At 51.1% G+C, this 23,446-nt stretch overlaps 3 protein-coding genes and 1 long non-coding RNA gene across 9 annotated transcripts in view; 3 read left to right on the plus strand and 1 right to left on the minus strand.

Annotated features, from left to right (window-relative positions):
- Positions 1-3,023, plus strand: part of Tcf25 (TCF25 ribosome quality control complex subunit) — a 29,442-nt gene extending 26,419 nt beyond the window's left edge. For 2 of the 5 annotated variants that reach the window (XM_034523118.2, XM_034523117.2), the window contains one exon: positions 267-3,023. In XM_034523118.2, coding sequence (XP_034379009.1) covers positions 267-425 — 159 coding nt within the window. In that variant the 3' untranslated portion in view covers positions 426-3,023. The remainder of the gene's footprint in view (positions 1-266) is intronic. The other 3 variants (XM_034523123.2, XM_034523120.2, XM_034523119.2) reach the window with 2 other exon arrangements.
- On the minus strand, positions 2,320-10,352 carry LOC143435009 (uncharacterized). 2 transcript variants are annotated; one of them, XR_013104969.1, is made up of 6 exons: positions 10,168-10,352; positions 9,722-9,854; positions 9,285-9,626; positions 8,354-8,473; positions 5,078-5,304; positions 2,320-3,989 (listed from the first exon to the last, which is right to left on the minus strand). It is a non-coding gene; the product is annotated as an uncharacterized LOC143435009 (long non-coding RNA). The 2 variants fall into 2 exon arrangements; XR_013104967.1 differs by having other exon boundaries at positions 9,722-10,352.
- On the plus strand, positions 5,320-9,656 carry Mc1r (melanocortin 1 receptor). Its single transcript, XM_076916028.1, has one exon. The coding sequence runs from the start codon at positions 6,504-6,506 to the stop codon at positions 7,449-7,451; it is 948 nt and encodes a 315-aa protein (XP_076772143.1). The 5' UTR covers positions 5,320-6,503; the 3' UTR covers positions 7,452-9,656.
- On the plus strand, positions 10,353-19,752 carry Tubb3 (tubulin beta 3 class III). The gene is made up of 4 exons (XM_034522814.2): positions 10,353-10,572; positions 16,088-16,196; positions 16,644-16,754; positions 18,326-19,752. The coding sequence occupies exons 1-4, from the start codon at positions 10,516-10,518 to the stop codon at positions 19,399-19,401; spliced, it is 1,353 nt and encodes a 450-aa protein (XP_034378705.1). The 5' UTR covers positions 10,353-10,515; the 3' UTR covers positions 19,402-19,752.
- The last annotated feature ends 3,694 nt before the right edge of the window (positions 19,753-23,446 follow it).

The following is a 23,446-nucleotide window of genomic DNA, read 5'->3' on the forward strand; positions in this document are numbered from 1 at the left end:
TGGTGCCATGCTCACAAGTGAGGACGTGGCCTGCTGGAGTTGCAGAGCCACTGTCAGGTGAGTGGTGTGGGCTGAGAGGCGGCTCAGCATCATGGTAGGTTGGCTTTGGCGAAATGATTGCATCTGGCTTTCTAGAGCTGCTTCTTCTGGGCAGGGACTTTGGGAGGGGACAGGCTCAATCCTGGGGCCTGAGTTGCCTCAGCCGCTGAACCCAGGATCTCCAGTCTATACAGGCAGTCCCCACTTAGATATGTCTCATTGTTCAGGGGGAGAGGCTGGAGGAAGGAGTGGCCAGGGGTCCGACCCGCAATCAAGGCTTGAACAGGCTGATGTTGGCCGTACGTGACATGATGGCCAACTTCCACTTCAACGACCTGGAGGTGCCTCGGGAGGACAATCCTGAGGGCGAGGGGGACTGGGACTGAACTGTCCAGACGCTGGTGCCCAGAGCCGTGCAATCATGTTCCTGATTTCATTTCTGGTTGGAGTTAACCAGTCCCGAGTAGAGATGCTGACCATGCCATCACCCGTGTCTTTTGTTTTCCCTCTGAATGGAGTGGGTTATGCTCCACGAGTGAGCTTCCGCCAGTGTCCTCAGAAGCAGTGACCCCACACTGAATGCACCCTACTTGTGCCTCACACTTCGGAATTTGTAACATGGCACACAGAAGGGTTATCCCAGGGTCTGCAGCAACAGGACCCTGTCTGCTCCTTGCTAGAGGGCACTGAACCTCCACACCCAGCGTGTTTGCAGCGCTGAGGTTAGACCCAGGGCCTAGCACACAATCTGCCACTGAATGACAGTCCCAGCCTGGGAATCTTAGTAGAAAACTTGGCAGGCTGGAGACGGGTCTCAGCTGGTAGACTGTTGGCTTAGTGTGCGCACTGCTTAGGACTTGATCTCAGTGTTCATGTGTAATCTTGGCAAGAGAGAGGGACAAGAGAGAGGGACAAGAGGACTAGAAAACTTCAGGATCATCCTTTGCTACATAATGAGTTCAAAGCCAGTCTTAGTCACAGGAGACCCAGCTCAAAAGAGATGCACGGGGGGCTTAGAATTGAAAGAGAGGAAAAACAAAAAAACAAAAAAACAAAACAGGTTTGAGGCAGGAAACTGTCCTAAGCAGGTAAGGAGCACTCTACAGAGATTGAGGGTGTTTGATTCTGGGACGAGTTAGGAGCCCTGACCAAGAACCCCAGGCCATGGCAGAGACAAAGACCACAGCCAGGCAAAGTTAGAGATCCATGTCTCATGAGCTGTCTGTGGAAAGATGCAGGCTGCTGAGATATTACAAGCTGCACCCCAACAGAACCTAGAGAAGGCTATAGTCTGTGGAGCAGGATCTTAGCTGTGCGATGGCCAGCAAGGTCTCCTAAGTCTTGGTTCAGTGATGCCTTCCTGGGAGGTACGTGTTTCAGACATCACGGGATGATTTGGTATGGAGTAGACACAAAGCACGCTTCGGGAATGTCCTGAGGCTTTGAAATGGCTCAGTGAGAAAAGGCACTGGCTGCCTAGCCTGATGACCCGAGTTCAATCCCCAGGACTCCTATGGTGAATAGTGAGAGCTAACTCCTCCTATGGCATGACCTCTGACCTCCACACAGACACTGTGGATGTGCAGAGCTACAGAAATACACTCAAGACGAGGAAAAGAGATGGCTTGGGGTTAAAGCACTGTGCAGAAGCTCAGGCTATGAACTTAAGCACACATGGTGGGTGGCTTACAACTACCCATAATTCCAGCTCCAGCGTACAAACATACACATAGAAATAAAATTCTTTAAAAAGGAGGCCTTAATAGGTGCTCTGGGGCAAGGGGCCCTGGATGTGACTGAGCACGGGGCCACAGCACTGTCTCTTCAGCAGGATATTGAGGGTTTACTTGTACCCATCTATAGTCAGCCTAATGTCAGCCCATTTCTAAGTTGGCCATTTGCAGGAGGGACTTCGTGTTCAACATACATGCCTGGTAAGAGGTCACAGGTCACATGAATTGGTTCTACATCTCTGTTTTTTCTCCAGCATGAATTGGCAAGGCCATGAAGTCTGGATACAGGCTCCACTACTTCTGCTTGTGGGTCAGCAGGGGCATGGGGAGGGCAGGCCTGAGGGGCATGGCTCCCACCAGTTGCCTCACCTCCTGGGTGTGGTGGGAGAATGTACGCCCAGTCCCAGGGAGCGTTGATGCCAAGATAGTCCTAATTCAGTGTGTAAGTCCCAGTTTCCCAGTCGGAAGGCCTGTGGTGAGTTTCAGCTATGGGGAGGAGGGATTACCTAGGAATGGGTGTGTGTTCTGGAAATGACAAGCAAGCACAGAAAACCTGGCATCCTGCCTCTTCCTTTCAGCAGCTGTAAGTCCATCCAGATGGGGATGTAACATCTGGAGCTGCAGCAGCTATTCTACAATCATGAGACAACGAATTCCAAAATGAAGAACCATGCTCTAGGAACACTGAAGCAGAGGATACCCTGGGCCTCCAGGAACGTCCCACCTCCAGGCCTGTTTCCTGAGAGGCCGTCAAATGATCAGCTTCAGAAGTATTGCTCAGACTTTCAACTGAATCCATTTCTAATGGTGAAAAATAAAACCAGTCCCTCACACCATCTGTGGATCATCATCGGGAAAAGTAACTTTCTGAGACAGGATCTCACTGTGTAGCCCGTAGTGGCCTGGAGCTTGTTCTGTAGACCAGGCTGCCCTTTACTCTGTAGACCAGGCTGGTCCCAGAGATCCGCCTGCCTCTGTCTCCCAAATGTTAGGATTAAAAGAGTGGACCACCACACCTAACCTGCATGTCATCTAAACAGCTTTAAAGTCTGACCTGTCACCCAGGTAGGGGTGACAGTGTATCCCGCTCCTCCTACTCCTCCCTGTCCCTCCTCAGTCTCACAAGAGGTGCCTGCCTATGTGTTCTGTGCAGAATTGTTGGTCATTTGTGCATTTTCATGTAGTCAGGGAGAAAACCTGTTTGCTGCCTCTCAGAGAAAGTTCAGAAAAAATGAAAGACTTTCAAACAAAGACATGGTGACATGGTCTTCTTAATTTTTTTTTTATTGTGTGTGGCTGCTTTGCCTGAATGTGTGCCTGCATCATGTACATAACCACAGAAACCAGAAAGGGACGTACAAAAAGGCTGCTGTGTCCCTTGGAACTGGGATCATAATGTTTCTCTTTCCTTTCTATTTTGTTGTTGTTTGTTTACTTGTTTATTTTTCGAGACAGGGTTTCTCTGTGTAGCTCTGGCTGTCCTGGAACTTGCACTGTAGATGAGACTGGCCTCGAACTCAGAGATCCGCCTCCTCTGCCTCCCGAGTGCTGGGATTAAAGGCGTGCGCCACCACGGCCCAGCCTCACAAACATTTCTTCGTTACCTTGTGGATGAAAATCAACCCTGTGCCTTCCGGAAGAGCAGCCAGTGCTGGTTATCACCAAGCCATCTCCTCAGCCCCAGGCATGGGCTTCCTGAGAATCTTGCTGTCCTGTATGACCAGAGCCAGAAGGGACGGGACGGTTCACATTGCCTGAGGGCTTTGCAGATCTCTGAAAGACAGCACTGAGCTTCTCCCCAGTGGGATGCAGGCTGCTCTTTGCCTCATGAAGACATCTCCCTTAGCCAGTCTACAGGTAGTACCCCTGCTAAATAGGTACTCGCTCCTGTGTGCTATCCATCATGATTTCTCCCAGGGCCACTGAAACCCGAGGCTGAGGATATTCAGCCACCACCGCAGCATAGCACAAGCTGCCTCTCCCAGCGCTGCTTCCCTGTTCCCGTCTCTGGAGGGTCCAGCAGTTGTATCGTCATCATCCAAACCGCATGCATGGTCACCCTCCTCTCAACACTCATCAGCAAAGGCTTGTCAGGGAGGATGTGGCTGCCTCTGCCAGAGACTCTTTGGTTCTCCCTCCCTTTGAAGTTAGATTCTCTGGAGGGTGAACTGTGGTTGTCTCAAAGAGTTCATTCTGAAACCAGAATTGCCAACATCTCTGAAATGCGATGACACAGGAAGTTAGGGCAAGGGACACTTGGTCTTTCATGTCCCAGAAGTAAAATGTGGCCCACAGTTACAGGATGCCTAGGCATCGTGTGGCTTCAGAGGCTAGCCACGGCGTAGACCCGCACGCCTTCATAGCCATGGCTCTGGCCATGGACCTGAGACCTTCACTAGAAGCAGAATAAGGCGCAAGTTGTAGGTGGCAGACAGTGTGACAGTGTGAGCCCTGCCTCTACAGGCTTCTGTGGAGGCTTGGGACACTTAGGACACCCAGAGTCACCATGTCATCCTCTGTCCTTGTAACACAGGACACCTGAGGATGTGAACAGTTTGCGAACCAGGTCTATCAGTGTAGAAGGTGACTGGGCTCAATGTACCAAAACTGAAGAGAGACCTGCGTGCAGTGCAGTGCTGTACTTGGAAGTGCCGCTCAGCCTGAGCACAGGGCTGTGTCTGCCAGTGTACAAGACCTACCAACAGCTGCTCATAATAATGTTGGCCACAGGCTGCCCAGTGCCCAGCACGGGCCATTGACATGTGGACACTGCACGACCTGAATGTTTTAATCACCCAAATGAGGTGACTTAGTGTGAACAAAGTAGTATAAACTGAAAGATTTTTTTCTATATAATGTTCCAAGATAGACAATTGATAGTCCTGAGTCCCAGGGAAGGCCCAACATAACTCTGGTGTGAGTTGTATTTTATTTACTGATCCAAAAAAGTAGGCCTGACCACGCTTGACTTGGAGGGTGTCACTTCTGTTTGTCATTTACTACAGGGTTGTTAAAAAGGTAAGTGGAAAAAATGTAAGAAAAGACTATTGTCTGTTAACAGATGCTTGTGTAACTCACAGTTGTTCTGTGACTTGGAAACCACCTTGTGACCTGACGTAGCCAGAGTTGGCAAGATAAGGAACATGGTCACGTACACATGTAGCCAGCACTCCCTCAGCAGGGGTAGGCAGGGCCAGACAGGGTTACATAGAAACGACTTTTCAGGGGACTATTACAAACACTGAAAGTACCCTCCAGCTAAGCCCTGCCTAACTCCCCTGCTGCCTTTCTTAAGTTATTCTCACCTGTATGCAGAAGGGGACATCCTGTGCTAATGAGACAGCACTGGGTACCATGGAAACAGCCCAACAGCAGCCTAGGGTGGGTTGACAACCACCACTGCGTGCTGTCCTGACTGCTATGAGCAGTCACATGCCCAGCTGCTGGCCCACAATGACTGGAGACAGAGATCTGCCGTGGTATGGTTCCTGGCTCCAGGGCTGGCATGTGCTTCACAGCGGAAATGAGATTCCTCAAGGGAAGGGGGGGGGGGGTGAGAATAAGAAGATAGGATGTGACCAAAGCATACTAGTAAATAGCCTCAGGATCCCCTCTAGTCAACTCCCAGAAACTAAAGCTTCCTTCCACACCCAGAACTGTAGCTAAGGGAGTCTTTAGCAAGCTTGGGACCATGAAGGACATAAAGTAGCGTCAGCCTGGCCAGAGCTCATCTGAGCCCGTTTGTTAGGATAGGGCTCCTGCCTTGGCCCTGCCTGCCTGTAGTTGCTGGTTCTCAAAGTTCTCGGTGCAGCCCCTAAAGTTTTTCGGTAGCTGAGTTGCTACAGTGTGAATACACCTTTGGCTTTGGGTGGAAATGCTGCTGCCGTTGGTGTGTTTCTAACGGAGCGTGGGGATGAGGGTAGGGGTGCCTCATTCTCAACCGTGACTGCCTGAGGCAGCGCGGCATGCCAGTGGAAAGAGGTTTCAGACAACTCAGGACAGTGGTTTTTGAGATGGGGTTGGAGCTTTAGGTAGGGCTGCACTGGGCAGATTCTAGAGAGGCTGGATGCCTGAAAGGGCTCAGCAAGTCCCAGGGGCTTTGAACACAAAAGGGAGATGAAAACCCTGTGTTGGGAGTCTGAAGCTAGGCTTTCCTGTTTCTCAGTGCTGCTTATGCCCCCTAGAGGCAGCCCGGGGTGCTGGGACACTTACACATCCCTGGCACATGCCCATCATGTGGCCATCCTCAGGAGGAGGGGCTCCAGGGACGAGTTAAAAGATGAAGAGAAAAGCCCCATTCTTCCCCAGACTCCAGCCGACCCCGGCTTGGTGAGGCAGGGGACCAGACAGATATCAGAGGCAAGTAACCAAGAAGTTGGGAAGTGTCGAGTTTAGAAATGTCTCTACCTGAGCCACTTGGGAAGAGACAGGGGGAAACAGCAGAAGGCTAAGCTTCTTCACGCTGGCAGTGAGACTCCATGAGGAAAACTCAGGGTCCTAGCCAGGAAGTGTCTAGACTGCCTATGCCATGCCTAGGTTGACCTGTCCAGCCAGACAAAGCGCAAGTGTGAGGGAAAATTGGAGTGTGCCCATATGGAAAGAAGCAGACCTGAGGGTGTCAGAGACCCTTGAGAACATGAGCTGAGGTCAGAGGCTGAGAGGGAGGCTGACACCACCTGGAGCTGCAGCCTCCACGGACCGCTTCCTACTTCCTACTTCCGGAACAAGACTATGCCCACTCAGGGGCCCCAGAAGAGGTTTCTGGGTTCTCTCAACTCCACCTCCACCCCTCACCTTGGACCGGTCTCCAACCAGACAGGGCCTTGGTGCCTGCATGTGTCTATCCCAGATGGCCTCTTCCTCATCCTGGGGCTGGTGAGTCTGGTGGAGAACGTATTGGTCGTGATAGCCATCACCAAAAACCGAAACCTGCACTCTCCCATGTACTGCTTCATCTGCTGCCTGGCCCTGTCTGACCTGATGGTGAGTGTAAGCATCGTGCTGGAGACGACCATCCTCCTGCTGCTGGAGGCAGGCATTCTGGTGGCCCGCGCGGCTTTAGTGCAGCAGCTGGACGACATCATTGACGTGCTCATCTGTGGCTCCATGGTGTCCAGTCTCTGCTTCCTGGGCATCATTGCCATAGACCGTTACATGTCCATCTTCTACGCGCTGCGGTATCACAGCATTGTAACACTGCCCCGGGCACGACGGGCCGTCGCGGGCATCTGGGTGGTCAGCATCGTCTCCAGCACCCTCCTTATTACCTACTACAAACACACAGCTGTCCTGCTCTGCCTCATCACTTTCTTCCTAGCCGTGCTGGCACTCATGGCAATCCTGTATGTCCACATGCTCATTCGAGCGTGCCAGCATGCTCAGGGCATTGCCCAGCTCCACAAAAGGCAGCACTCCATCTGCCAAGGCTTCTGCCTCAAGGGTGCCACCACCCTTACTATCCTTCTGGGGATTTTCTTCCTGTGCTGGGGCCCCTTCTTCCTGCATCTCTTGCTCCTCGTCCTCTGCCCCCAGCACCCCACCTGCGGCTGCATCTTCAAGAACTTCAACTTCTTCCTCATCCTCATCCTCCTCAGCTCCATTGTAGACCCGCTCATCTATGCTTTTCGCAGCCAGGAGCTCCGAATGACACTCAAGGAGGTGCTGCTGTGCTCCTGGTGAGCAGAGACGTGGCTTTCGGCCTCACGGCCAGGGCACTGGGCAGAGGGTGACAGTGATATCCAGTGGCCTACATCCTGTGAGACCACAGGTGCTCATCCCTTCCTGGTCTCCATTTGACTAAGGGTGGACTGGATGAACTTTAAAATGGAAACACAAAGTGCCTGGGGCCAGGAGAAAGGGTAGCTGTGGCTGCAGGGGCAGCTACGGGAAGTGGAGGAGACAGGATGGGGACTCTAGCCCTGAGCAAGGGTCAGACCATAGGCTCCTGGAGAGCTTCACCTCTCCCCACTGACACAAGGCAACCCCTACTCAGCCCTTCAGGTCACTCTGCCTGGGTCCTCTACTGCTGGGACAGACAGGAAGTCTCAGTTAAAAGAATGACAGGCAGGAGCTACGGTGGAGCGTTATTCCTGGTGGAGGCTTCTGGTAGAAGGATTTGTGGCCATGAACACTCATTCATAGCCATGCAGTAGGATGGCTGCTTAAGGAAGCGAGACCCTTCCTCAATACACGGACCAGAACTGTAGAATGTGCATCTTGCATGAGGGATCCACCCATTTGCACAAGCAGTGTGGGAATGACCTAAAAACCTGTTGTATGGTTCATGGGAATCCCAAGAGGTGGGGACCCAACTGCTCACACCCGCAGGCTACTCCATCAAGTGTCTCCTCACCATCTTCCCTAGCTCTCTCCATAAGTTGATTGAAGTCTGGGTGAGAGGAGAGGGAGAGCAGTTACGTTAGGGAGAAGGGAGTCTCAGAAGCCACAGCTGCCTGCCTGGCTTACGATACCACAGTCTCAAAGGGCACCAAGTACCCCAGTCAGGCCCTCTTGGCTTCTTTATGACTGCAAACTCCAGATCAGAGCAAGCAGCTGCAGGTTCAGAAAAAGCTTTCACTTACCTCTATGGTGACAAGATTCTGTTCAGGCTCAACCATACACTGCAGCATCTCAGCCCCTGATATGACCCATCTGTTTCTGTTCCAGGAACCTTTCCTGCCCATTGTATTTGCAATGGAGCTCTGTAATTGGGCAGAAGAGGGAGTTGGAGTGAAGAGGGGAGGAGAAGCAAGACAGAGACAGACATGCATGTCTCTAGAGAGGTTAGATATTGGGTTAACAATTTTAATTGTATGGGCAACCTTGGTCAGAGCCTGTCCCTCTCCTGCCCACATTGTGTAGGACTTTCATCCTACTTTGAGCTGTCCTGAGAAGCCCAGAGGTGGAGAGTCTCTGAGGCACCTGTAGGGTAGACAGGGGCTGAGATCTATTTCTATGGGACACTGCCCTTCTGGGAGGGGCTGGGGCAGTCTCAGTGCTCTGCCAGCCTTGGGAAGTATTTAGACAAGGCCTCTCAGGATAGGGAAGAGCTCAGGAGTATCTGAGTCCCAGGAGAGTGAGACCGGGGGTGAACTAAGAAGCTTGCTGCGGTGGAGGGGCAGATCTGCATCTTTCTACTCCTACAACCTGGGGTTCCTGCAGCAGTCTATCTTGAGTCCCCGCTGATACTGAACACTCCTTTGTCCTCCTCCTTGGGGTGGCCTCAGTCTGGGCTGAGATGCCCTCAACCATCAAGTCAGGAAGTGGCACCAGGCCAGGTCCTAGCCACACTCTCAGCTCCAGCCCTGCTGAACTAAGGTTGGAAGCTGGTTCCCGGCAGGGCCAGCCTTTGCTGGAAGACAGGACCATGAGTCAGCCTTTATCCTGAACCATAGCTCTCTGGGGACACAGAGAGCTCTGGCCTGATATCATCTGTCAGGGAGGCATCCCAGGCCTCTGGATGCTTCCAAGCATCTTCCCGGTCCAGACAAGGAGACAGAGACAGATGCTCACCCAGTGCTTCTTTCTTGAAGCAGGCCAGCTGGAAACCAACCACAGAAAGCCACATCATGGACACATTGTGGGGGAGGGGCATCTCTTGAGAACAAAAGACCCGTTTCTGAATTCGGCCCTCCTTGGATGCTTATCTTCCGAGAAAGTTGTATGCGCAGAACTGCCCAGTGTGTGCAAACTGGACGAAGTCGGCTATCTGCAGGTGTTTTTAGCTTTTCAGTGGCCCTTGTGAAATGAAATGTTTGTGGACCATCCAAGTGTAGTACTATTGTCTCAGATTCTTCCCTGAAGAATTTCTGTCATTGAAATATGTCAAATAGTCCCCATAAGGTGTCACTGATCCTAGATGAATATTAAATCATGTGAACACTTTGCAAGTCCTCTTCTGACCATTTGACTCTGCTTCCCAATGGGCCCCCCTCCACACACCTCCTTACCTAGGTAGCTCAGCACACTCCATGCCCCCTCTTCGCTCTCACTTGTACCAAAAGCTCAAGGGTACCAATGACATCAGGCGTGGCTCAGACAGAAAAGACTGTTCAACATCCTCCAACGAGCGACTTGTATAACCTTAGAATTTTCCACAAAGATATTCAGGGAGCAGGGGTACTTGCCCCGTGTGCATCCCCACACCCCAGGTACATACGCACCCTCGCGGCAGCCCTTTGTGGACTGTCACGGACTGGTAGCCCTCTCTCCTCCAGAAAACAGTAACCTCAGCGTTGGAGCTACAACCCACCACCCTCCCGACTAGCGTTCCCAGGTCTGCACAGAGGTCTCAGGAAGGCTTCGGCTTCCCCTGCCTCTCCCACCTCAAGCCACTCAGCTAACCCAGAGAATATGGGTCTTGATTCTTAAGCACTTGAGAGAAAGAAAGACCCACCTCACAGAGCTGCAGGGTGGGGTTGGGACAGGGACAAAATGGGGAGGGCAGCTTTGGGGTGGGGCACTAAGGGGCCTGGGTTCTATTGTCCCCAGAGCGGATCGCCCTCCGGTGGCCCCTCCTCCGAAGGCGCGGTCAGACGTGCTCCGCATTGTGCGGGCGGATCTGGATGCTGGTGCTGATGCTGCAGAGCCTGCCGCATTGTGCGGCGCCCCAGCATTGGCCCGAAGTGCTTACGTCAGCCAGCGAGGGCGGGGCAGCCTCTTATAAGAAGACGCGGCGGAGGCTGCCGATCCTCCGCAGCCCGCTGTCCGCCTGCCTTTTCGTCCGTAGCCGCGTGAAGTCAGCATGAGGGAGATCGTGCACATCCAGGCCGGCCAGTGCGGCAACCAGATAGGGGCCAAGGTGAGGCTGAGCCGTCTGGCTTCCTGGGTCCCCACGAGCGCCAGCCCCAGGGAGGGAGGGAAGGAGAGAAAGGCGGCTCTGGGAGCCGCTAGCGGAACAAAGGGAAGAGCCCAGTACCTTGCTCGGCTCTTGGGACCCCGGGGTCCCCAATCTGCTCCCCTCACTTGCGTCAGTCTGCTCTGCGCCCAGGTTGCAGCGGAAGGCTGGGGTTAACCCTTCTGACTCTCATTTTCATCCATTCTGCGCACCCACACACCAAAGTACCATCAGGTACAGGGGATGTGGTTGGGGGGCGCCGACTGGGCGTGGCCTTCTTTGAGGCTGCCACTTAAGCCTTGAGTAAGATGGGTGTGTCGGGCAACTCTGGGTGGGGCTCTCCCCTAAAACTATAACGACTGTACATGCCTGGATCCCCACTGGAGAACTAGACGGTCTTCAGGGAGCAAGGCCGCCCTACACCCTCAACCTCGTTCAGCTTACCCTGTTTCCTTGCCCCGCCCTGTTCCTTTGTTGGAGGAGTTCGGCCTGCACTCCAATGACCTTGATCCAGAACTGGACTCTATCTGTGTAAATTTCCCATCTCTAACTGTGCCCTCCCAAGGCCTCCCAGTTGGGATTGAGCACAGAACAAAGCCGACTGCATGGATTGCCTCAATTTCCCCTCTATTGTTAGCCCGCCTCCAGGTGTTGAAGCCGAGGCAAAAGAAAACAACAAACAAACAAACAAACAAAAAAAAAACCCACAAAAAGGGAGGAGGGGTTGGTGCAGTGACTCTGCAAATCCTACTATCGTTAGTGAGGTAGCTGTCCTGTTTCCAAGTACTAGGAAGCTGTTCCTTACCCAAGGTCACACAGCAAGTGGAAGACAGAACCACTTGATTCCTGCAGAAGCCCAGGCTCCGGTTGGGCTGCGTTTGAGTGGGTGGGGTCAGCTACCTCAATCTTCTCCCTTCTGAACAATGTGAATCGGAGCTTTGTCCAGAAGGATGCTGGACGTAGCTTAGGGATGGTGTGTAGCTAGTTCCCAAAGGAGGAGGTTGGGTAGACAGGTCCTGGGAGGGAGGGGACGAAGCAAAGAGTACCTCTGGAGGCTGTTGCCATAGAAACCGGGCAGGAACAAAAAAGCTAATTACCACGGGCTGGGGCAGTCACGTGGCTACCATGTAAATTACAAGTTTGGCTCTCCCTCTCTGGCGGAGGTTCCCCTAGTTAAAGGGGGAAGGGAAACGGCACGGCAGAGACTCCCTAATCACAGAGGAGACAGCTGTTTCTATCCTACAAAGGAAGTTTGGGTGGGGTTGGAGAGTGGAGGGTAGGGGGGCGTACAGAGGAAGCCTAAGCCTGGAGCCTCAGATCAAATCAGGACTCCTGGGATGATCACTGACAGCTGCCCTGGCCTGAGGGGAGGGTGAGAGCTCATTAATGTGGTCACAGGTGCCAGGCTTTCCCTGAACATCTGCTCCTGAAAAGGGAAGGGGCGAGTGGGGGAGGGGAGGTTTCCTATCCGAAGGCCTCTTTGGTGACCTTGCTGAAACTGCTGTATTGTGCTCTCACGGGTCTCCTGTTCAGTACGGGCCTAGAAGTCAGGTCCACGCCCATGCTCCGTGTGAATCGCTCTGGCTGCAGAAGAGTGTTGGGCCCAGCTGAGGTCTGCTATGCCTCTCAGCACTGTGGCCCGAACCTTTGCCCATTTTTTAATATTTAGGTTTTTTTTTTTTAAATACGAGTGTTTAAATTTTTAATATTAGTTCTTTTAAACAATGCAAATAATGAGTGAATTTTCTGAACGGGGGAGTGGGGGTGGCTGCCCTTTCCACCGGCTCCCTTCATAGTGATCAGCCCGAGGCATTTTGGCAGGTTCCATCCAGCCCTCTGCCCCGGAAGATCTCCCAGAGACCAGCCTGAAGGCCCAGGCCCTGTGGGAATTTACCTGCTTAGTGTCTGCCCCAGGCAAAATAACTTCCTTGGCCAGATTTACTTCCTATTTTTGTAGCTGGCTTTAGGGTCCCTGCTGTGAGCTACACGGGAGAAAGTTCTTCCTTGCCACCTGCAGCCACTGAGGCGGTGGGCATGCAGGGCTGCTTTTTTTGCTTTGGGTGGCGCCTATCTTAGCACAAAGGGCCGCTGGCTTCAGAGAGGTGATTGGGTGGAAATGTGGGTGGGGTGGAGACAGGGAGAGAAGTGTGAAGCTGGGAGAAAGTACTCAGAAGCAGCAGAAGGGGGGCATTAGCAATTCATAAGGCTCTCACCCCCTGTGAGCGTGTTAAAGCACCAGGCCAGTGCGCTATTACATCTTGTGAAGTGTGTGGTATGGGTGTCACCCTCCCTTAAGGCTGAGAAAGATGAAGGTTCTGGAAGCTGAGTCACTTGCCTCGGATCACACCTTCGATTTGGGCAAGGCAAGAATTTTAGTTTAGGTGTGTGCAGATGTGTCAAGGCAGGTGGTGACACGTGCTCCCCCAACAGGAGGAGACTGGCCCACCCTTTGTTAGCTCCCTTTGTTAGGGCCTGAGATCCTAGATGCATTCTCCTATAAAGGGGTCCCCTAGAAAGTGTCTTTACAGAGCTTTTTCTACACCTCCTGTCTGTGCCCCAGAACACACTCACCCCAGTAGAAGTCTCTGGAGGGTGTGGCCCACCTGAGAGCCAATGGACTGGTGAGAAGGGCACTGAGAGTTTCAGGGGAATTGAACACCTTACAGGGCTCATGGTCCTGTCTTTGGGAGCCACACCCCAACTCTGCTTCTGTTCCTGTCCCACTACCCTGTTGTCGGCGACCCTCTCCCCAAGAGGGTCAGCACCACGGACAGCAGCCCCACGGTTTGCAGACTGGAGCTTGGGGTCTAAGGGAAGCTGAACCTGGGTGGGTTTAGATTAGATTGGGTTCACTACATCAGGTGGGGTTGGTTTTGTTTTGTTTTTGTTTTTTTCTTTCTGTAGTGATGTATGTTCATTTACATATTAAATAGTCTATGTGGTAATATTTTCTTATAAGGTCTTTTGTGTGTTATTTTATGTTAGCATCTCAATGTGTGTAGCTCAAACTGGCCCTGAACTCATGATCCTCCAGCCTCTGCTTCGTAAGCACTGGTATGACGGCCATATACTACCGGACCCGGGAAGTATCTTGAACCACGCTTTATTATTTGTAATTTACAAATGCAGTTGTTGATGTGTTTCTCATGTAAAAATTGAAACACCAGGTGCTGGAGATGAGAGGCTAAAGCATGTCTTTAGCATGTAAGAGGCCTTACATGCTACAATAGGTTTGCTCTCCAACAGAGCAAACAAGGCAAAAACTGGAATGTCCCAAGAACTGAGCAAACTGCTGTGCACTCATAGTTCGACTTACTGGAGAGGCTGAGGCAGGAGGATTGACAAGATTGCTTCTCGATTCTAAAAAAAAAAAAAATAATAAAATAAAAGGAACACCGCAGATAAGGTATCCTACCGTATATTAAATTTTAAAATATGTATATTTAATTTAAAAAGTGTGTGTGTGTGTGTACATGCCTGGTTCATATACAAGTCAGAAGAGGCTATCGGCCCTCTGAAACTGGAATTACACTTGTGAGCCACCATGTGGGCGGTGCTAAGAACAGCCGTGTCTCCAGCCCATGATGCATACCACATGTGCACACACACATATGCACATACCCATACTTACCCACACTCAGACACACTCACACACAATTGAAAATAAATTAAAAATTTAAAAATACACAACAGAGAGGATGAAATCCAGGCCCCTTTGTTGAGGGATGGCTTCTGAGATGGGTCCCTCAGAAAAAGCTGTCAGAGCCCTGTGTGCTCTGGAGTGATGACCTGTTTGAACTGCTTTTAGGCATTTAAAGAATTTTTTTATTTTTTGAAAGATTAAACAAGCCAGACAGTGTTGGTGCATGCCTTTAATCCCAGTACTTGGGAGGCAGAGGCAGGCGGATCTCTGAGTTCGAGGCCAGCCTGGTCTACAGAGTGAGTTCCAGAACAGCCAGAGCTATACAGAGAAACCCTGTCTCGAGAAAAAAAAAAGAAAAAAAAAAAAAAAAAGAAAGAAAAGAAAAGAAAGATTAAACAACTGTTTTATGAGTGTGGGTGTCTTGCCCGAGTGTACATCTGTGCACCATGTATGCACAGTGCCTGTAAAGGCCAGAATGGGTGTTAGATGCCCTGACCCTAGAGTTACAGATAATTATTAGCTGCTCTGTGAGTGTTATGAACCAACCCTGGGTCTTCTGCAAGAGCGACAAGTGTTCTTAACTGCTGAGCCATGTCACCAGCCCGCTTAAAAATATTTTTCACTAATTTTTTTTTAAAATAAAAGCTAACGTCCACATGACCAAAAAAAAAAAAAAAAAAAAAAAATGGCACCAAAATGTGGACAGTGAAAAGTCTCTTTCCCTCAGCACAAGCCCAGGCCCCAGGATGTCTCTTAGACATCCAGAGACTTGACTGAGTGGTCCTCTCCTCCACAGGACTCCCACAGAGAGGCTCTTTGTCTCTAGACCTTTATATCAACAACTTATCTGCCAGTCACTCCCGCCTGACCAGTAAGAAATACACACAAGGATGAGGGATCTCAGAGCCCAAGGAGGCCCCTCCCTCCCCCCCCCCCACAGGCTGGGCAGTCTTTGTGTGTCCTGATAAAGTGTCTTCCCATGTACAGCCCTTTAATCACCTCCCTCGCTGGCCCCCAGGACTATATAATAGTACAGATTATCTCTGCTCTGTACAGAAGGCTGTTCTCACAAGAGCTTGCTGTCATGCAGCTAGCCCATTGTACAGAGGGAGACAGCAGAACACACTAAGCCTCTAGGGGGCAACTATGAACCCTGCATCTTAGCCTATGCTCTGTGCTGTCTGCCTCGCTGAAGTGCTGGTAGCCCTATGTGAGGAGCATTGTGGTCTTGTGCAAGGGCCTCAGTGTAGCAGCAGCCAGTGAGTCAAGGGTCCTGGGTGTTGCCAGACTCCTGGATATCATGTGTGACCTCAGACAAGCCATTCTACCGCTGGAACTCCTGTGGTCCTTCACAGATCCACCCGTGGGTCACACTGCCTGACGCCAATGAGACAGCAGACATGATGGACTCTGTCAGTGTATGTGAAAGGCCCTGGCACTGAGGGTCACATGTCAACAGCTGAGATCCCAATGCTGGATCTGATCTCTGTTCTTTTTCCCTGTCCTTCCACCTGCTCTGGGCAGCTCCGATTCCATTCCTGAAAAGAATAAAAAGGACCCCAGGAGATATCTCCATTTGCCTCCAGGCATAGAGCTGTGTAGAACCCTCCTGTGTCTTGAGTCCTAGTCTACTCTAGGGGCCTGGTAATGTCAGCCAGAGAGTGCAGAGAGCGCAGAGAGCAGGGGTGCATATGCACTCTTTTCTAACGCCTTATGTTGGACCTAGGAAGATCCCTGAGTTCTAATTTTGCACCGAGAGCTTTAAGACTTCAGAAGAGCAAAAGTCCAGTAGAGTTTCAAATGTCTGATGAACTCTTTTCTTCTGTCCTCACGCAGTTCTGGGAGGTCATTAGTGACGAGCATGGCATAGACCCCAGCGGTAACTATGTGGGGGACTCAGACCTGCAGCTGGAACGCATCAGCGTGTACTACAACGAGGCCTCCTGTGAGTACCACCCCACATCCATCCTGACCCTGGCAGAGAGGAGTCCTAGCATCTATATCTGTGCCTCTCTTAACTGACCAAGAGGCTGGCGGTGTGAAGGGAAACAAGGCTCCAAGCAGACAGGGTGAAGAGTGGCTACCATGGCATGATATGCAAATATATTTAACAGCGGCGATGGGTTTATGTAGTCTAGGGACAGGCAGGAGACCAGATGGCGCATCCTTAGCAGGCTGAGGCTACATGGTAACTGGTACTGGCTTAACCAGTACTGTGGAGCATATGACTCGAGCCCACCTGTCCTGGGTGTCCTGGGTCCATGCCTATGATATAAGTTCCAACACTTAGGATTACAGCAGGAGACTGGCAGGTTGGGGGCAAGATTCAGAGAGAAGTAGATAGATTCCCTTGACTCTTTCACTCATATCACTGACTCCTCTTGCTCCTCAGCTCACAAATATGTGCCCAGGGCCATTCTGGTGGACTTGGAACCTGGAACCATGGACAGCGTTCGGTCTGGGGCCTTTGGACACCTATTCAGGCCTGACAACTTTATCTTTGGTAAGTTCCCTTGCTCCAGGCTCTGATGACAGAAACCTGGGCCTGGAAAAGCCAGGTGGACACATTGAGGGAGCATGTCTGAAGGAGATAAAGTCAACTACTGTCCCCTGGGACCCTGGAGGATAAAAGTGACCTTCCTATTCTACAATGGGTGTTGGAGGTCCAGAAAAAGGATTCTGTGTAGGAGATAATCCCTCTCACATACTTTACAAAGAATGAGGTACAAAACACAGACTAGGAAGTGTTACAGATTTATGTGGACAAATCTAGGGTTTCCAGAGGAACTTGAGTCTATGTGTTGAGAGGTCAGGATGGTCCTCAAGCCTATGCCCAGTGATGGGTCCTCGGTGCTCACACCGACACAGGAAGACGGGCGCACCTCACTTCTACTTTTTTTGTTTGTTTGTTTGTTTGTTTTGTTTTTTGAGACAGGGTTTCTCTGTCTAGCCCTGACTGTCTAGCCCTGACTGTCCTGGAGCTCACTCGGTAGACCAGGCTAGGCTAGAACTCAAAAGTCCACCTGCCTCTGCCTCCCAAGTGCTAGGATTAAAGGCGTGTGCCACCACTGCCCGGCTCTCACTTCTACTTTTAAGACCCTAGCACCATGAGCCAGTAAGACGGCTCAGCAGGTAAAGGGCTTGCTGTCAAACCTGACAATCTGAGTTCAATCCCTGGGACCCACGTGACAGAAAGAGAGAACCAATTTCTTTAAGTTGCCCTCTGACCCTAAAATGTGCATGTGTGCCCTGGTACATACACACACACACACACACACACATCCACATGACCACCACACACACAGTCTCCCTCTCTAGACAAATGTGGTTTGCAGTTGTTGCTAAAAATCTTAGACTGAACTGGCAGGTGCCAGTTCTTAGTCCTTGGCTACGGTACCTGCTCAGGGATTCTTTTTATTCTGGAAAAGAACAGAAAGTGGACTTAGAAGGTTTAAGACAGAGGCTGGAAAGATGGCTCAGTGGTTAAGAGCACTGATTGCTCTTCCAGAGGTCCTGAGTTCAAATCCTAGCAACCACATGGTGTTTCACAACCAATGAAATCCAGTGCCCTGTTCTGGTCTTCTGGTGAAGACAGCAATGGTGTACTCATATACATAAGATATTTTTTTTAAAAAGGGTGTGTACCAACATGCCTGAACCTAAGCTTTTTTATTTAAAAAAAAAAAAAAAAAAAAAAAAGGTTTACGACAGCAGGCAAGGTGGCTGAATAAGGGACAGCCCTCATCTCCTTTCAAAGTCTCAGCAGACCAATGGGAAAAACCAGAGCTGGGGAGGGAAGGCTGACATATTTATCTAGGATGTCCCTCAGAGATAGCAAGGGTCTTATCCCAGATTCTCCCTTCCCTGTTCATAGATCTGCAGCTGGGATCCCCTGCACCTAACAGTGATGCTCAGGGTGAAGTGAGGAGATGTGTCATGCACTGTGTGGATTTTATAGAATACAAGGGAACCAGCTTTCTTCAGGGAGGGGGCGAGGGCAGTTGCGGGTCCTAGAGGTCTCTGCACTGTAGACCCTCGGACCTTGTCTATGACCTGCCTCTTCTCTCTCCACAGGTCAGAGTGGTGCTGGCAACAACTGGGCCAAAGGGCACTACACTGAGGGCGCAGAGCTGGTGGACTCAGTCCTGGATGTCGTGAGGAAGGAGTGTGAGAATTGTGACTGTCTGCAGGGCTTCCAGCTGACACACTCACTGGGTGGGGGCACAGGCTCGGGCATGGGCACCCTGCTCATCAGCAAGGTTCGTGAAGAGTACCCCGACCGCATCATGAACACCTTCAGCGTGGTGCCCTCACCCAAAGTGTCGGACACTGTGGTGGAGCCCTACAACGCCACGCTGTCCATCCACCAGCTCGTGGAGAACACGGACGAGACCTACTGCATCGACAATGAAGCCCTCTACGACATCTGCTTCCGTACCCTCAAGCTGGCCACACCCACGTACGGGGACCTCAACCACCTTGTGTCCGCTACCATGAGCGGTGTCACCACCTCTCTTCGATTCCCTGGTCAGCTCAACGCCGACCTCCGCAAGCTAGCTGTCAATATGGTGCCCTTCCCCCGCCTGCATTTCTTCATGCCCGGTTTTGCCCCACTTACAGCCCGGGGCAGCCAGCAGTACCGTGCCCTGACAGTGCCCGAGCTCACCCAGCAGATGTTCGACGCCAAGAACATGATGGCTGCCTGTGACCCGCGCCACGGCCGCTACCTGACCGTGGCCACTGTCTTCCGTGGGCGCATGTCTATGAAGGAGGTGGATGAACAGATGCTGGCCATCCAGAGTAAGAACAGCAGTTACTTCGTGGAGTGGATCCCCAACAACGTCAAGGTGGCCGTGTGTGACATCCCACCCCGCGGGCTCAAGATGTCATCCACCTTCATTGGCAACAGCACAGCCATCCAGGAGCTGTTCAAGCGCATCTCGGAGCAGTTCACAGCCATGTTCCGACGCAAGGCCTTCCTTCACTGGTACACGGGCGAGGGCATGGATGAGATGGAGTTCACCGAGGCGGAGAGCAACATGAACGACCTGGTGTCCGAGTACCAGCAGTACCAGGATGCCACCGCCGAGGAGGAGGGAGAAATGTATGAAGATGATGATGAAGAATCCGAAGCCCAGGGGCCCAAGTGAAGTTGCTTGCAGCTGGGGTGTGGGGCCAAGTGGCAGCCAGGGCCAAGACAAGCAGCATCTGTCCTCCAGACCCATCTAGCTACTGACACTGCCCCCAGCTTTGCTTCCCACTGGCTCCCTAGGGCTCCCAGGTTAAAGTCCTTCAGTATTTATGGCCATCCCCACCCCACGCGACTCCACTTGGCTCTGTCCTTCCCCATTTTAGCCACCTCTGTATTTGTGTTGCTAATTTGTCTGTTTTATCGTGGCTCCGGGCCTGATGTTTTATGGTTTGTTTTGTTTTTTTCACTGGGTTGTATTTATATTTCCAGGGGGGTTATACTTAATAAAGTTACTGCTGTCTGTCAGATACCTCTGCCTGGTATTGGAGATTTCTTTTTCTTTATCTTTTTCTGCCCCTCTTAAAAAAAGAAAGAAAGGCTGGGGCGGTGGTGGAGCACGCCTTTAATCCCAGCACTTGGGAGGCAGAGGCAGGCGGATTTCTGAGTTCGAGGCCAGCCTGGTCTACAGAGTGAGTTCCAGGACAGCCAGGGCTACACAGAGAAACCCTGTCTCACAAAACAGAAAGAAAGAAAGAAAGAGACAGACAGACAGACAGACAAGGAGGGCACTGAAGCATGTTTCATAGAAATAAGGTTTTATTTTTGTTTCAGGAAAGAGAAATTTAGATATAAAAGAGGAAAGAACAAGTAAGGGCTATCCTTGTCTCCCAGGCTGCTGGCTGAAGTTTGCTCAGAAGGAGGCTCAGGTTGCATCCCAGGGAGTGGTGGAGGGTGACTAGAGAAGGCAGCTCTGGTGGACCAAGCTCCATTGCAGCAGAACCCCTGGCAAACCTTGACTCAGAAAGCGTCCACCCTGTTCCTGGCTTCCTGCAAGGTGACTCATTCAGCTTTCTTCCTGCAGCTGAAGCCTGAGACTTGAACTGGAGAGATGAGGAGAGAAAAAAGCGCTGGGAAGGCTGGGACTTGGCTTTTGAGAAGGGCTAGCTGAGGGCTAGCTGGGGCTAATGAAATAGGGGAGGGGGAGGGCGGATGGGGAGAGCAGCGGACAGGATTCAAAAGTGTGCTGGCTCCATGTGCCCCCTAGTGGTGGTTTCATGTAGCTTCAGAATGCCCAGGATTCAGTCCGAAAGCTTGGGTTCTCCAGAGATGCTTACCCAGCATTCTCTCTCCTCCCCAAGGGGAAGACTAAACCTAGAGAGAACAACTCCTTAGAGGTCCACTGTAAGCAAGACTTCTAAACCCAGACTCTCTGCCGCTCACTTCCTTATGGTCAAGGGTGTTGTCAAAGTTTGAGCCCTACCCTTTGCTTGGTGGCACCTGAAAGAATTTGCCGTACACAGTACAGTGCCTTCTCCCATCCTCTCTCCATGTGGCTGTAGGTGTTGAAAAGATAGACTGGGGATGTACTGGCCCTGGCTTCAGACTTGGGCTGCTGTAGACTCCTGTGTTGTCTCAGCTGTCCCTGTGAAACAAACATCCCTGAAACTTATCCTGTGTCAAGAAAGGTTTTGCGCTTTTTTTTTTTTTTTTTTTTTTGGTTTCTCTGTGTAGTCCTGACTGTCCTGGAACTCACTCTGTAGACCAGGCTGGCTTCGAACTCAGAAATCTGCCTGTCTCTGACTCCCAAGTGCTGAGATCAAAGGCATGCGCCACCACCGCCCAGCTTGCTTTTGTTTTTGAGACAGGGTCTCTTTACATAATCCTGGCTGTCGTTAAATAAATCAGGATGGCTTCGAACTCACGGATATCAGCCTGTGCTGATCCCAAGTGGTGGGATCAAGGGCTGACAGGAAGTGACTGTTTTATTTCCTGTATGTTGATTGGGATAACTGTAAGGTCCAGCCTTTCACTCTGTCCTTCGCTGGGATGGAACCAAACTGTGTGTCTCTTCCCTCCGGAGGTCTGTGCGGGGCTACCCAGTCTTTCCAGCACGTTTTGATAGTCTTCTCTTTGTCCTTTTTTCCAGATCATGAGGTGAATGGCTTTGCTCTGTCTACTTTGCACTCCCTGCCCGGATGGGAGGGGTTAAGGCAACAGGTTCACAGGAAACCCCGGCGGGGCGGGGGTAGGGGTGGAGGAGAGTAGGGGCTTGCGGGGGGGAGGGGATTCGATCTCTGGAACTGAACAAAATGAGCAGTTCTTCCTAAGCAGATGATCGTCTCAGTTATTTTGTTACAGAAATGAAAACTAAGCAGCACAGACACTTTCATGGCAGTGATGTTCCGAGGGCTAGGGCAGAAAAAGACCCTCAGCTCCCGCTCGGTTCCCAGACAGGGCATTTCTGAGACCCAGCACTATGCTGGTGGGAGCCCGCACACCTTAGGAGGTAGTATGTGGATGCTCACTCATCCTTGTTAGGTGACATCAACGTGAGCCCCCCCCCCCCCCCGTCCCCACAGGCAGGATCCAGAATGTACATGGGCATCAGTGTCTAGTGTCCCTATCTACAGTAAGGAATCACATCCTGCAGTCCGTGTGAGTAGATAAGGGCTTCTATTTGATGCCAGTAGATATTTGGGTGGTCTGTTACATAGCAGAGACAGTGGCCCATGAAAGCTCTGGTCTACTTGACCTTCGTGTCTTTTCTCCTTCCTTCCTTCCTTCCTTCCTTCCTTCCTTCCTTCCTTCCTTCCATTCTAGTTTCTTTCTTCCTTTCTTTCATGTACATTGGTGTTTTACCTGAATGTACATCTGTGTGAGGATGTCAGATTCCCTGGAATTGGAGTTACGGTTTTGAACTGCCGTGTGGGTGCTGAGAATTGAACCCTGGTCCTCTGAAAGAACAGCCAGTGTTCTTAAAGGCTGACCCATCTCTCCAGCCACCTAAAGTTGTCCTCTCTGTGTGTCTCTGTCTCTCTCGCTGTCTGTCTGTCTGTCTGTCTCTGAGTCTGTCTGCCTCTCTCTGTGTCTCTGTCTGTCTCTCTATCTCTGTCTCTGTCTCTCTGTCTCTATCTCTGTCTCTGTCTGTCTGTCTGTCTGTCTGTCTGTCTCTCTCTCTGTGTGTGTGTGTGTGTGTGTGTGTGTGTGTGTGTGTGTGTTTTCTTTTTCAAGACAGGGTTTCTCTGTGTAGCCTTGGATGTTCTGAAACTTACTCTGAAGACCACGCTGGTCTTAAACTCAGAGATCTGCCTGCCTCTGCCTCATGAGTTCTGGGATTAAAGGAGTGTGCCACCAGAGGTAGTTCGAGGACAACTGGGGTACGCGGAGAAACCCTGTTTCCAAAAAACAAAACAAACAAACACCACCACCAAGGAACTCCTCATCTGGGACCAAAAGGCAACACAAGCAAGCTAAGAGCCTGATTATACACTTGTCCTTCTGTCTTCAGCATTTATATCAGACACTTGCTTAATCCCTTAGACATTTTAGTCACGCCAGGAATGTCTGCCCTGCAAGGAGGCTGGGGATATAGTTTGATTGATAAGGTGCTGCTGGCCTACTGTGCAGGAAACCCTGGGTTTGACCTACTGTGCAGGAAACCCTGGGTTTGATCCGACCATGCAAAAACAAAACAAAAAACCCCAGATGTGTGGTAATTCCACTTCTCAGGAAGTGGAGGTAGGATGATTAGAAATTCAAGGTCATCCTCAGCTACACTTAGAGTCAGAGGTCTGCTGGCCCGGGCTACTTAAAACTCTGTAGAAAAATAAACAACAGTTTTTAAAAGGTGCTTGAAAATCTCCAGTCATCGCTGCAAACCTGCAAGTCACCTTTGGGTTGCAGCAGCAGCAGCCGCCCCCGCCGCCGCTCTTCCCAGACACGTCATTCCAAGACTCCTCACCCCTCAGCAGGAGCCATCATCTTACGGGCACCAGACTGTCTCAAGCAATTATCTTACCTGGCAGACCTAGAATTGAGGTAACGATCAGCCAGATTACAGCCTGAGGAAGATTGTTTAACTATGCATGTCTCCTCTTATCCCTCTGCTTAAATTAAAAATCTCTTCCTTTGTGTAAACCTAAAGCTTAGTCCGTATTCCAAAGTTGAGCTGAGGTGCTTCTAATTCTCTTGCCAATACAGTTATATTAATTAAAATCCTTTTT

This window comes from Arvicanthis niloticus, chromosome 18 (assembly GCF_011762505.2).
Source record: "Arvicanthis niloticus isolate mArvNil1 chromosome 18, mArvNil1.pat.X, whole genome shotgun sequence".
Classification (NCBI taxonomy): Eukaryota; Metazoa; Chordata; class Mammalia; order Rodentia; family Muridae; genus Arvicanthis; species Arvicanthis niloticus.